The sequence below is a fragment of the Acartia tonsa genome, chromosome 14, assembly GCF_053477335.1.
Source record: "Acartia tonsa isolate MP-2025a chromosome 14, ASM5347733v1, whole genome shotgun sequence".
In the NCBI taxonomy this organism is placed as follows: Eukaryota; Metazoa; Arthropoda; class Copepoda; order Calanoida; family Acartiidae; genus Acartia; species Acartia tonsa.
The window spans coordinates 12,366,181-12,381,528 of NC_137273.1; the positions used below are offsets into that span (position 1 = coordinate 12,366,181).

At 38.4% G+C, this 15,348-nt stretch overlaps 1 protein-coding gene across 1 annotated transcript in view; it reads right to left on the reverse strand.

Annotated features, from left to right (window-relative positions):
* Positions 1-15,348, reverse strand: part of LOC145305753 (uncharacterized) — a 92,507-nt gene that overhangs the window by 73,006 nt on the left and 4,153 nt on the right. The window contains exons 8-18 of the mRNA XM_080147528.1: positions 6,152-6,230; positions 5,750-5,839; positions 5,436-5,498; positions 4,816-4,884; positions 4,244-4,312; positions 3,385-3,548; positions 3,165-3,207; positions 2,370-2,489; positions 1,862-1,956; positions 801-923; positions 354-492 (exon numbers count right to left, since the gene is read on the reverse strand). Of these exons, the coding sequence (XP_080003654.1) occupies positions 354-492; positions 801-923; positions 1,862-1,956; positions 2,370-2,489; positions 3,165-3,207; positions 3,385-3,548; positions 4,244-4,312; positions 4,816-4,884; positions 5,436-5,498; positions 5,750-5,839; positions 6,152-6,230 (1,054 nt within the window). The remainder of the gene's footprint in view (positions 1-353; positions 493-800; positions 924-1,861; positions 1,957-2,369; positions 2,490-3,164; positions 3,208-3,384; positions 3,549-4,243; positions 4,313-4,815; positions 4,885-5,435; positions 5,499-5,749; positions 5,840-6,151; positions 6,231-15,348) is intronic.

A 15,348-nucleotide genomic window follows, 5' to 3' on the forward strand; every position in this document is an offset into this window, starting at 1 on the left:
TAAGGCCATCACAACAACATACTTGATGACCATATAGGAGCTCGGTGACGCTTTGGGTGCAAGTCGCCAATTTAAATAAACTCGTTTGAAATGCATTGTAACGCAATTAATCGCCAGACCAACTCTTTGTCGCACAACCTTTGTCTAGAAGTCCTTACAGTGCATGCAATAATTTGCGCCTGTTTTGGACCAAGGCATCCCCCATACTCTAAATATTCATGTCGTGCACCTGACAAAGCAGCAATACGATCATTTAAACGTTTTTAGTTATGACGAGGTCTCGAGGCGAGATTCGAACCTATCGCCTTTCCGACAGCAAGAGGATGCGCTACGTTTTACAACAACATACTTACATCTTTGTTAGGATTGTCAATCTTGGCCAGGTCCGCCTTAATGTCCTTCTTCACCTCCTTCTTATCCTCGTCAATAACCATGCTAGAATCTTTGACATCTGTGTTCAGCGCGTTAGCATTCACTGTAGAATCTAGTTGTCTATAAAACAAGGATGACAAAAAAAGCAGATGGTAAAAAAACGAATATAAACATTTTTAGATAGGCAGAACATAATAGTTATTTATATTTAAAAGCTTTATATATTGTAACTTGTTTTTTACGAAAAAAAATATATTTTATCATTGGCAGCAAATATTACCCTAAAATTAAAAATAGTGTGGTAGTCTTCAAGTTTTATACTTTAGATAAATTTTAAATCATCCAGAGGTGTATTTTATTTATAAAATCATATACAATTTCTCTGTCTCAGTAGAAAATGTCCAAAATTGACCCAGTCTTGGGCTTACCTTCTTTGCAGCTGCAGAAAGTTGAGTTCTCTGTTCTTAGTGTTGGTAAACTCTGTATCAATACTCTTACAGATTGACAGACCACCATGCAGATACTCCCACATGGTTAAATAGTCTTTCTCCCTGACAATATACAAGGAAGATTCTTATTTGCTTAGAACAACTGCTAAAAACTATCAAATGCTTTTATTATATCATGTGTTCAAAAATAGAAAAAAAAACTTTTTAATAAATAAAACGTAGGTATATTTCCGAGGATAGTGCTTAGATGTCCAAGGATGAGAGTGAAACGGGTGTTACCCATTCCCTAACACTTAAAAAAAACTCTTTAACCCACTAAAAAATAAATACCCCCCTCAAACCTTTGAAACCTCTCATATAACCATTTTAACTGAAAAGCCAGGAAATCCCTGGGCCTGGCTTAAGGAATCATGGATTGTAGATTAGAAAAGGTCGTCTCTTGTACCAACAACCCATAATTTAAACTTGTATAATAGCCTAGCTACTAATAGTGTAATACATGATAAATATTTCTGGAGATGGTTAATATAAACGTAGAGTCAGACCTTTATAGGACCCAAGGTACTTACATCCAAACACTTGCAGACAACCAACCCTTTGATTGCACCTTTGTCTGGAAGTCCTAACTGTACATACACAGTAAAAAGTTGCTAGGTTTGTACCAAGGCATTCCCCCTACACTTACTAACAATAATGGTTTGAATCTGACTTTCAACATCTTTAGATATAACACGTTTGGGAAGAGATTCGAACCCATTACCAACCCGACGACGAGCAGATGAGCTACGTATTGTTTTATAAACAGCTATCCGCGGATATAATAATGTACAATTATAAAATTAAAACTAGATTTCTTAGCTTTATGCTGAAGGCACGGGCTAACAAAACTGGTAATAATATTATGATTGTACAACTTTATATTCGTAGAAAACTGGATATAATACGATGCTAGACATAATTTTTTTCAGTATGGCTGAGAACCGGTTCTAATCCAGCGGATATTAATCGGTTTCGAAGCCATACCGGAAATAATGTTCTACCTGACTACTTGCTTATTGTTAGTGAGGGCCAGACTCAAATATTTATCATACGGATAATTAATATCCTCAACCATGTTCACAAAATATACAACAGCCTAAAAGCAAATAATGCAGGAAAAGAGGGGACATTGGGCTGTTTATTACACTAGTCCCAAAAGTTTGTAATAGCGTATTCGTATTCGCTGACTAATAAATTTGGGCACTTTTAATGAATTTTGATTTTTTAGTTCATTAAGTTGAGTGTCCGAACGTTTCACCATTAATTGTAATCTACAGAAGAGAGAATTTTGCGTAACTTTTTTGGGGATGTTGTACATCAATTTATCGGCCATTGTAGTTTTTCGTGTGCTTATCTTTTTTTCTTTTAGTAGGCTAGGTAAAAATAGCAAGAACCTCAAATTTACAATTAAAATGGTCTAGTGGTTTAGAAATCTTAAAGGATAGTCAAAAAATCTTACTACTTTAAAAAAACTTACTACTTTATATTATAGAAAGATATAAAACCTACCTCTAAAGTATAATAATCGACGAGTCCACAAGAATAATTAGTTCCATAGATGATGAAATTAGTCCTCCTATCTTTATCCATCTTGGTCTTCATATCAGAACCAAAATAAAAGTGGCTTCCCTGAAAAAAGTAAGATTACTTAATATAATTCTTACGGTAGGACAAACGGTCATTACCACTTGTATAATGTCATAACTGAATAAGCAGAATGTAAATGTATAAGAGTCAAAGCAAAATTGTAGGTAAATTTGTTGAAAAACTGCTTGATACAGGAAAATGTTTATGGACAATACATACTTACATTTTTGGACTTGATTATAGAGTTGCTTCGCTTATAATATTGTACTTTGTTTACCCAGGAATCAATATACCAAAAATCAGATCAATCGGATAATTAGATCACATAAAAAAATTTTGTTAAAAAAGTTAAAAATCAACATGTTTAAAATGGACGTACGAACATTCTGGTAATGGTTATAGAGTCGCTGCAATTTCTAAATCCTACCTAACTACTACAGGAATCACCATGCAAAGTTTGAAATTGATATGACAATTCTAACCAGCCTAAATTAACAAAAAAAGCTATCCGTTCCTGACCGACCTACCCTAATCATAGAAAAGCTTCGGTTTTAATAATTGAGTGAAGCCTTTTTCATTAAGTCAGTAATTACCCACACCATTTAGGGTATTGTTGTGGAAAATCTGGGATATTCATATCCAAGTAGATAAGCAAAAACCCTTATTGCTAAATAAACTATATTTCTACTCTAAAACAAAAACAAACAAAAAATTTACCTTCAGTAAAATATCCTTAACTCCTTCTTTCTGGTAATAATACCTAAACAACAAATATATTTGTGTTAATATTTTTATTTCTCCTTCATATTGAAGGCAAAAGAATACGGTAGATTTAGATTTGTAGGTATCAATTTGGGTTAAATCAAAATCTAAGCCATTTTTAAAAAAATTCAGCAACCGCTAAAATTCCATTGGCAACCTCAAAGTATTATTTTACCTTACAAACTGCAGACATGAACCGGGGGAATCGCTTTCAATGTCGTCTTGATTTTCAACTCTAACCAATGCCAGTGTAAAACCGGTTTCCAGCTGAACAATGTTTGTGTCGGAGTGGTTTTCTATGTTGAGCATCACTGTGTTGTCCGGGGCAAGATTAGTTTTCTAAAAAAAATCAACAAGTTACGTCAAATTGTATGATGATTAGTGTAAAACACTAGAGGGTGAAAGGGTTAAATAACTGTATCTCCCCATCGCAACCGTCTTGTGCAACCTTCCTATTGGGTCATTGAAAATCAACCAACGGTATCGCTTATAGTAACACAGCTAAGTAGCAGAAAATTATTTAGAAGCAGACGAAAGAGGTCTTTGAAAAATGAAGGGAGGTAGTTGTCTGTATATACATCTATACTATAGATCTGTTGTATGATGAACATAATCCTTATATGAAATTAACAGGATGTTTGTCTCTGTGAGTCTGTGTAAGTGTCTGTCAGTACCGAAGAATCTCTAACTGCCGCTGAACCGATAAGGTTCTCCTTAACAATTTAGCTGAGAAGCTAAGATTATTAAGTAACTATTTTGATACCAATACCCTACCAAGAGAAAAATCCCCCCCCCCCCAGAAATTTTTTTTCTTCTTATTTATGGAGATAGACATGCAAAATGAGTAACACATTAGGTTCTCATTGGTCATAGGAATCTGATAAACATTCTTGCTTTGGACGTAGTAAAAAAAAGATTCGTAATGTCCATATATTGTTCGTGCATTAATAATAAACTGACGATTTACATGTTTTGAGAAAAAATAACAGTAAACTATAATTTATATAGAAAATATGCATTCAAAAAGTTGTTACCTGTTGTCTCACAACCAAATCTTTCTCCAAGATGTTGTTCGAGGCTGTCAGAATCAAAGAACAGTTATTCTAAACAAATACATAATATTCAAGTTTCCCCTTATCCTAAAATGTGTTGATCTGTAGCTTAAGATAACAATAACAACTTCACCAACTTAGTTCTCCTTTACAGTGAAGCTTCTTACAAGTTCAAAGAGGGTACCTCCACCTTATCACTTCTGGAAAAAAATACCTTCCCCTCCACAAAATATTTTTGCTTTTAAAACTAAAATTGAAAGTGTAGGGTCTATTTGAACCCCCCCCCCCCCATTCGGATATGACATGACAATTTTCAACAAAACCAGATTTAGTATTATAACAATACCAGGGAACATGATTTTAACAAACAATTATAAAGGAAAATTTCCCCACAACCCCCTTCCCCTTCCCCCCCCCCCTTCTTACCCACCCCTCTTCAGTTACATAAAACAAAATATACTCCCACCTCACTTCCAATGGTTTCGTAATTTTTAGTAGAAAGAAAAGCTAGGCCTGTAAAACTTTATTTTACTATCCGCGGAAATCTATCTTACCTTAACGCTTGGGAGACCAGTAACCAGACCATAAACAGTTTTAACTTTCTTGGGGGGTATAATGATCACCTTCAAGGTTAGATCCTTTATTTTTGATCTGTAGAAATACCCCCAAAAACTTTTTTTTGTCATTTCTCGCCAACTTAGACAATTATGAATCATCTGAGACAAACTTTGGATTTTTAAATCAAAAGTATCAAGTGAAAATATACGGGGAAATTTTATGAAAAAGGGTAAGTTTGTCTCAGATGATTAAAATTGTTCAATTTTGAGAGAAAGGCAACTACAACTTTCGGCGGGAAACGGCGATTTTCGGCGGTTGTTTTTAAAGCAACTGCAATGCCAAATTTGTTTAGTTGTGTTACTTTTACTTTTAGTTTCGATTTAAAAAGTGTCACAAACACCCCCGCCCCCCCCCCCCACCCACCAATTTTTTAATAATAAGTCTTACCCTTATTATACGCAAAGTAATGAACGATAAATGAGCCGAATTATGTCTTTTTTAGCCTTTAATTACCGTTAGAAAGATTGATTTCAGCACAAATGTCTTAAATCATATGAAAAGGGGGGGGGGGGGTCGGTTATGTCACCCACTATAAAATAAAGGACATCCTGTAGACCTTGCTGGAGGTGACACAGCCTGGTACAGAGGTCTTGGTTAGGTCGCTCGTCTCTACCTTCACCTAAAAGATTAGTATATGTTAGGGTCCATACCTACGGGGACCTAAACATGCGGGACTATCCAAATAATAAATAAAACCTTACTTAACCTAACCTATATTAACACAAAGTAATAATCAAACAAACGAAAAAATACCTACCTCTTATTTTTAGTTTTTAAACCAACGAATAAAAATAGGTACTAGAATAATATAGACTAATGCCCACACTCTTCAAGAATTAATTAAAAAACAATAAAGCAATAGGTACTTACATTATCCTGATTGTCAGGTAGATCCTGCAGTCCAGATTCCTCCAGAGAGGACAGAGTTTCCTTCTCAGTTCTGGGTACATCCAGCTCAACCTTAATACAATAATTTTCAGCATACAAGGATGAACGACATCAAAGACGTCCAAGCTTCGGGAGGGGGGGGGGGGGGGTGGCGGGGGGTGTGTGGCAAGGCGGGTACAAGTCTCAATAGGAGGGGTGAAATTTTCTTTATTCTCTTGAAAAATCTTCACTTTAAAGGGTAAAACCCCACATTTTGAGTTTGAGAAGTGAAAATTTACCTTTTTTTAAACCAAGACGGACAAACGAACATCGACATACATAGAGTGTTTGTCACTTTATTAATGTAAGTACAAAAGCATTTTTTTTGTAAAATGTAGAACCTACCTTAATTTCTTTCTTATATTCTTCTTTGACAAAAAATCCGTCATTGATCATCTTAGCAACTCTTTGCTTCAATTTCGTCCTGATATAAAATTATATAAAAATAGCCAAAAACCTGCTAAACTGCAGAACGATTGCCAGGGGTGTTTTTATAGTTAATTTACTCCATAATGAAGGAAATATTCTATCTTAAATAGGAGCCGAGAAAATCAATCACATTTCCCCTACTTCGTATCTTGCAAATGAATAGACGAACAGACGGACGAACATTTATAATTAGCTTCGCTACTAAGGGGGGGGTTTATTAATGCAACCATCTCGTAATCAGTGAGCAAATGACACTTAGAATTCGAATTTCGATCTGAACTTTTGCATGAGTAATCCTTGGTAGGTCTATTTTCCCTAAATCGAACAAAAAGTTGGAAAAGTAACGGCTAGCGGCTCAGCCGTTCAGCCGTTTTTTGCCTATTTTCAGGGTAACTCCATCATCAATTACGTAGGAATCAACTTTTTAAAACATATTTTTGGTTTAATTCATGTTAAATGATAGCAATAACTAATTTTAAAACTTCTAGTACCAACAGCTACCGTCTAGAACCGTTTGATAGCGTTTTGGAGTAGAAAAGAGTATTATGTTGAGAGAGGTTTCGTGACTAATTTGCAATATATATATCAAACAAATGGGAAAACAGATGAGCCGCCAGCCGTTAGCCGTTACTTTTCCAACTTTCTGTTCGATTTAGGGAAAATAGATCTACCAAGGATTACTCATGCAAAATTATAGATGGAAATTCGAATTCTAAGTGCCATTTGCTCACTGTAATGATCCACTGTTGTTTAGGTGGACATTCTGGGAGAGAAGCTGACAGAACTTCCGTTCCGGCCAAACTCTCTGAGCCCAGCATCGATCATTATATGTGCTTGTCTGCAAATCTTCAATGTTTTCTCTTTTCAGACAGCACATATATAAAATGACTGCTGCTTGTCTCTGAAAGTGGCTAATCTATTGTTCACCAAGGTGAGCAGTCATTTCCTTGTCTTGTTTATCTGTCATTATTTTATAATAAACTATTTTATTCATTAATGTCTTTATTATATCAGGTTTATTTCAATCTCTTCTATAACCACCTTTAATTATACCACAAACTACAGAAGAAAATGTGTGTATGGTTTTGGGTAATTGGAGTGTTGGAGTCGAATTGGAAAGAGAGGAATCGGAACACATAATGAGGTACAGCATAACTGCTCTATAGCACAGACTGTACACCCATTACATTGAAATCAACCTCTCCAACATTAGATTTAGCCACTCTCCTTATATAAGAATATGTCAAACCGGCCGGTCCTATAACTTCAAGATAATTATACCTCTTGAGCCTGCTCAGGGCTAGAGGATACTCTATCATCATTTATAAATTATTCAGAAGACAATTGATCCCTCTTGAGCCTGCTCTATACACTGGGCTAGAGGAGAAATTATCAGGTCTATTTAAAAACAAATAATAAGTAAATTGGGTATTAATTGGTATTATATACATATATCTGCTCCTCTTGAGCCTGTTCAACACATGGGCTAGAGGAAAGATCATATTGCTAATTTCAAAATTAATATTATTAACTATATCATATGCTACCTTCTTCCTTGATAAGTATACCTCTTGAGCCTGCTCAGGGCTAGAGGATACTCTATCTAAACTGAAGATTTATATTTCTAACTATCTGCTTTATCTGTGATAGCTATACCTCTTGAGCCTGCTCAGGGCTAGAGGATATTCTATCTAATCTATCTGATACATTTCTATGGTGAGTTAAGCTGAATGGGCTTCTGGTATCATTTTCCTGATCCATTACTTAACCCAGTACCCCCTCATGAATCCTGACCTCCCATCAGGACCTAACACCAGGGCTAAAAAACGTAGCCTTGTACCACCTCTAAACTTCAGCAGACCTAAGCTCTATTTGGATAACTCTAAAACTGTCCGAAAGAGATCTTATTCAGAGCCTAGCTTACCAACTCCCAGCAAATCCTCCCATCCTAATCATCGCCCCATCCGTGAGGAGTGGATAACCTCAAACACAGGTCAATCCATTAGCTCCCGCCAATCCAGAGCCACAGGAAGGTCAACCAAACTCCGACGGCAAACCCCACTTGACAAATCTAATAATCCATCTAGGAGGTCTACATCCAACAACAGGCTGCCTTGCAGATCAACCACTGCTTCAAAGGAACTGTCAATTGATCATACCCCTAGAGGAAGCACTCCACTCCCCTTTACATCTAACCCACCCAGCCCTTCATTCACCACTTCCCGTGCACCTACCCCTATCCCCATTGCTGAACACCCCCTCCAGCCTTCTACCCCTACCACACCCAGCCAACCTAACCGGTTCTCCTTCAATCAAGAGGAGGCTGCTGAAGTAGAGGCAGAGGCTGAACTTGAATGGGACAACTTCAGCCAGGACTTAAGTTTCCAAGAGTTTAGAGATATACTTGAGGACGCCCTTGACCAGCTATACTTGGAGGATCTTCTGCAAGAACAACAACCAATTGCAGAAGAAGGATTACATGACCAACTGCCTGGAAATCTTAACACAACCTCTGAGACCTACAACGTTTCAGCTGATAAATTGGACCCACCTAAATCATCCACCATGCCTGATCCTCAAGAATTGATGTTAGACTGTGACAATTGTCATACACTTGACACAGATGTGGAGGTGATCATGGCAAGCTTGGAGTCAAGAACTGCCTTAGCACTGAATGAGACAGTCTCTGAATTAGAGGCTGCTGCCAGAAAACTTGGCCCAATTCTGAATTTCTTTAGAAGATTTCCTAATCCGGCATTTACTGAACAGGATAAATTGGAAGCTCAAGCTTTAAAGAGTAGACTATTAAGCAAGAGTGAAACAATACAAGCACACCTGAGATCAGCTGAGCGTCAGCAACCACATGCTACTGTCCAGGAGCCATCAACTGCAGAAATGGATCTATCAAATGAAAATACACCAGCTGCTTCACAACAACATCCAATTGTTAATCCTATCACTCAACAGAGAACAAATGCAACAACAGAATGCGCAATCCCAACATCAGCTTCTAGATCTACTTCTACTGCAGCAATAGTTAAAACAGCTAGAGTCACTCAGAAACTGAAACCTATGATAAATGAACTGGATGACCTTGCTACAGCTTTTGCAGAGATTTTGGAGATTAATTGCAGTTCTGTTGCATCCTTTCACAGACTCAATGCCAAATTTACTGATGCCATGTCAAAATCCAATAGATCTATCAACAAAGCAACCAAACTGGTTGATGATGCCTGTGCTGTAGATCTTGAGATGGAAGCAAGAGCCATTGATGAACAAATAACTCTCCTTGAAACACAGGTCTCTGATGCTGAAAAACATCTAGATGACATAAAGGAAAATCTAGGCATTGCACCAACTCAATATTCCCAATCATTCAAAAACACTAATATACCAATCCCCACTTTCTCTGGTGACTATTATTCAGACAAATATGACTTTTATACATTTCGTAAAAAGTTCACTGTCTACATAGAATCAATGCCTGCCCTAGCATCTGTAGAGCAGGTTGAAATTCTTAAAGCTAAGTGCTTACAGGGACATGCTCAAACCCTCTGTGCTTCTGAAAAAACAGTCACAAACTGTATGAATCTCCTGCAAGTCCATTTTGGATCTGTAGATGCCATCTTTGCTAAAAGAAGATGTGAAATTATGTCACTAGGTACAATTCACCCTAGTCATTGGCATACACAATATGAATGGCTTCTTAAAGTACGTGCTATTCTAACCACCACACAAGAGTTTGCCATAGAAAATAATATGGAATCAGCCTTATATGAAAGAGCTGACCTTCCAAATGGTGTACTCTCCCTGCTACGTGGAAACAAATACCAAACAATGGTATCTAAGTTTCGTGCATGCACAAGCCCTTCTGGAATCCAGGACCGTAAAGCCTGTTACGAAGCCATGCTTGATTGGATTACAGATGAAATGTGTCAGTTATCATTTTCTATATCACACTCTGAAAATGAAGCATCATTTGCCAAGTCCCATCAGCAGACAAATGAGCGTAATCACGACAAGAAAGATCAACATAACAACAGATCTAGGCAACGTACAGGTAATCAGACAACTGATTATGGATACTCCACTTCAGAGGCTACTCCTACTCAGCAACCAGGCAATAGGAGTAGCAGCAAACCTCAGAACAGATATGGAAACTCTGCACATCAACGTGACAAATCCCCAACTCCATTGTTGACATATACAGGACCAGCCACAACACCAACCCCTACCAAGTGTCAACAGTGTAATGCCAGTCATATCTATTTATATGAATGCTCCACATTCATTCAGACACCAATGAAAGACCGAGCAAGAGTCTGTGCCAAAGCTAAAACCTGTTACAGATGTCTCCGCACTGACAGTCAAATAGATTTTGAACATCTACAGGATTGGTGGAACAACCATAAAAATAACTGTCGCACAGAACATACCTGCTCTCAAGAAGAGTGTGCTACCGTCACACATCGTAAGCAAAAGCATATATTAACATGCAGCAAACACATGGAAGCAAATAAGAGAAGAGTAAGTGATTTCAAGAAATCAGTCCCCAGAGAAATCCAATTACCCCAGGGTAACCTGCTTTTCATGGAGCACACCAACTATCATGTAGATGATAATAAACCCAACAACATTCCTAACTCCTTTGCAGAACCAGAAGGATCTTCAATTTTCATGTGCCAATTCACATCTTCCCCATCTGGTCAGCCACTGTTTGTATTCTTTGACAGTGGATGTGGCACTGCAGCAATCTCTACTGCAGCTGCTGCTTCACTTGATTCAGTGGAGTACAGTCAAGGACCAACACTGATGAATGTTGCTGGTGGTCAAGTAGTCAAGCTGCCCTATGGACACGACCGCTTTCAGTTACCATTAACAGATTCTATTTACACTGCTTCTATCATTGGAGCTAAAATGGATGAAATTACTGCCCCCTTCCCACAATGGCATCTAACACATGCTTATAATGAATTGGTTGCACATTACACGGGGCATGAAGAATTACCTACAGTACCAAAGACTACTGGTGGAGTACCTGTGGATATTATATTGGGAATCCAATACTCCAAGTACTTCCCTAGACGACTTTGTTCTCTGCCTTCAGGCCTTTCACTTTATATTAGTCCAATCAAGGCACCAAATGGCCATCAAGGTGTGCTAGGTGGTCCTCACAAAGCTTGGGCAAGAGCTAAGGAAACAGCCCACTTTATGGGAGCCAACTGTTTCTTTACAAATGAACTAAGGGCTCTACGCTATCATTCTGAATCTATTGTCAACAGTGGACGCTGTTGGGCAGCTACTGATATAGAGGATGAACTGGATACAGACCCTGAATATGAAGATGTAAAACATAATGTTAATAACACCATTATTCTTTCAACCCAGGAGACCAATATTGAAGTGTTCAACAAAATTGAACAACAGGACAGATCATTGTGCGCCAAGAAGTTGGAAAGGCAATGGAAAGAATTTGAAGACCTTGGGACCTCAGCATCTTACCGATGTACAAACTGCAGAGGCTGCCCAGTATGCAAACAATCATTTACGCTTGAAGAAGTTTCATTTCTTGAAGAAAGAGAACAGAGCCTAATTGAGCAATCCGTCTCATTTGACCCCCAGACTAAAACTGTTTCTGCAACTCTGCCTTTCACTAAACCTCCAGAAATTGAGCTGCAGGATAACAAAGAAGCAGCAGAAAAGGTTTTAAACTCCCAGCTGAAAAAGTTACTGAAGGACCCAGCTGCTAAAGAGACAGTTTTGGAAAGCCACCAAAAACTTGTTTCAAATGGATATTCAAAAAGTTTTGACGAGCTAACTCCTGAAGAACAGAATATAATCAAGAACTGTCCAGGCAGCTACTATCTTCCGTGGAGGTATGTTGTTAAAGCATCCTCTCCAACAACCCCCTGTCGTGTTGTGTTTGATGCATCAATGAGAACTAAAACAGGAAAAAGTTTAAATTGCATTCTTGCCAAGGGTCTTAACAAATTAGAAAAAATCCTAGCACTTCATCTAAACTTTCGTGCTGGGTGTTATGCTTTCACATTTGATATAAAAATGGCATACAACCAAATTAAGCTCAAACCTGAACATTGGTCATACCAACGCTATCTGTGGCGTGAAAACCTAGATCCAAATAACCCCCTAGTGGAAATGTATCTACTGACAGCCATCTATGGTGTCAAACCATCAGGAAATCAAACAGGTCATGGGTTACAGCTGCTATCTTCTCATGTGATAGAAAATTACCCACAGCATAAAGATGGTGCAGATGTTGTGTCAAAGAAGCTGTATGTTGATGATGGATCAGACTCCATGGACTGTATAGATCAAAGATCTAAAATAGTAAATGATATTGCATTTACCCTTGCTGAAGGGCAAATGTCAGCCAAAGCTTATGTCTTATCTCATGAATCACCCCCCTCTGTGGTTTCTAAAGATGGAGAAAGTGTGTCTTTCTTAGGCTACATATGGTACCCAGAGTCTGATGAACTAGCCATGCAACCAAAAGATATTTTTTTTGGAAAAACAGTGAGAGGAAAGAAACCTAAGCCCATCACTGGACCTCTCATTGAAGAGCTTAAAAACCATTTTACTAAGAGAACTGTTTTATCTCATGTCTCTGGTAATTTTGACCCCCGTGGCCTTTATGTACCATGTACATCTAAGTACAAGTATGATTACCATACACTTGTACAAGAAGAGACCATTGACTGGGATGACAGGATCCCAGATAAACACTTGCAGTTGTGGGCAGACAACATTCAATCAATGGCAGTCCTACCCACAATTAGATTCAAACGACCTGTTGTCACACTGGATGCTCATAAGGATATTGACTTAATAGTATCATGTGATGCAAGTCAAAATCTTGCTATTGTTGCAATTCATGCAAGAGTTGTTGACCCAGCAGGGCAGGTCACAGTAAGACTAGTTGCTGGCAAGTCTAAAATAGTTACTGGATCTACAATACCAAGAGCTGAACTCAGAGCAGCTGTAGCAGCTGCTGTATTTGCTGATGTTGTTGAGAAGAACCTGAAAGAAAAGGTTAGAAAGCGCATATTTGTGTCAGACAGCAGTATTGTTCTTTCTTGGCTAAATTCTGATGCTAGACCATTAGCATTAGGTGTTAGATCTGCTGTGATAGAGATAAGAAGATTCACCAAGAGAGATGAATGGTTTCATATCGACACTGACAACAACATTGCAGACTTAGGCACAAGAAAGGAAGCTTCTCACAAACACATTGGTCCTGAGTCTGAATGGCAGACAGGAAAATCCTGGATGTATATGCCATATGACAAGATGCCAATCAGATCAATTGAAGAAGTTAACCTTACAAGTGACCAACAACAACAGGTAGCTAGAGAAATTAAAGTATTGCATGCAGAAACCAAGACTGGCAGACAGAAAATTGCAGAAAGGGCTGCCTTTAGCAAATACCTGTACAATCCATGCAAGTTACCATGGAGAAAGTCTACTCGTGTTATGGCCATGGTAAAGAAATTCTGCACAACTGGTAGAAAGTACTCTAAGCAGAAACTTGCTCTGGTTCCACCAGCCGTCCAACTATCAGACAATGAGTTGAATGAAGGACTGAATTATTACTACAAGCTTGCAACCAAAGAAGTAAAGAAGTTTTCTGATCCAAAGCAATATAAAGATCATTCAATTGAAAAGGATGAAATCCTCCATTTTAAGGGCCGAATTGTTGAAGGTCTTAAAATTGAAGACGTCAATGGTTTGCTTGATGTGAAGCCATTGCATTTTGTGAGACCTATTATTGATAGATACTCACCTATAGCATACAGCATAATGCTTCATGCACACCAACAACTTGCACACCACAGGAATGTAAATACAACCCTGTTTGAATCTCGTGCAATTGCTTACATTCTGGATGGCCGCTCTCTTGCTAAAGAGGTTAGAGCAGCATGTGCACATTGCACCAGATACAGAGCTAAACTTCTGCAGGCAGAGATGGCACCCATTCACAAGAATAGATTGACAATAGCTCCCCCCTTTTATCATTGCCAGATAGATCTAGCAGGTCCTTATCAAGCAATCTGTGAGCACAATCACAGATCTACTGTCAAGGTCTGGGCCATGGTTTTTAAAGACCCTGCTACTGGAGCAGTAGCAGCACACGCTATGTCCAAAATGGACACTGATGCAGTTGTCTTAGCCATTCTGCGTTTTAGCCACAGATTTGGCTTCCCTGCTGTCCTTTACCTGGATGCTGGGACACAGCTGATTAAAGCTGCCAAGAAATCTGAAATTAAGTTTGCTGATATCACACGCACTCTCAACTCAAGACACCAGATTTCAATTGAGCATGAAATAGGCCCAACCCAGGCTCACAACTGGCAAGGTGCTGTAGAAAGAAGCATCAAGGAAATTAAGAATTTATTGTATGCTACATTCTATGGCTTAAAGCTGGATGTGCTTGGCTATGAGAGTGCATTTTCATACATTGCTAATGAGCTGAATTCTCTCCCTCTATGCACATCTATATCAACTGAGAACTCGGGTGACATTGATCTGATTACACCAAATCGTCTCTTGTTTGGCCACAACAATAGGCGATCACCAACAGGCCCTATTGCTATCCCCAACCCTGGAAGATTATTGGAACAACAAGAACTGTTATACCGTTCTTGGTGGCAAGTCTGGTCCTATGAGCATGTTCAGTCTTATATTCCAGTTCCTAAACGTTTTAAAGATTCTACTGTGGAACTGAAGGAAGATGATACAGTAGTGTTTCTGAGGAGCCCAGATGAATTGGTAAATGACCACCTCTGGCGTCTAGGTCAGATTGAGGAACTTCTTCCCTCAGATGATGGAATTACAGGTAAAGTAGTTATTCGTTGGAGAAAGGACTGGAAAGAGCCTTTCAGAACTACAATCCGGTCAGTACGGCATATAGCTAAGCTATTTTCTGAAGATGAACTGACCTTGATTGACCACCTTAATGAGGCTGCACACTTAGCAGACACTCACATGGCAATAAACTATCTTGATCATGGCTATGAGACCAAATTTCCACATCAAAGCAGTTACACTTTAAATTGCTGCTCTGACTCTGTTGAAGACTGCAGTGTACCTGATGC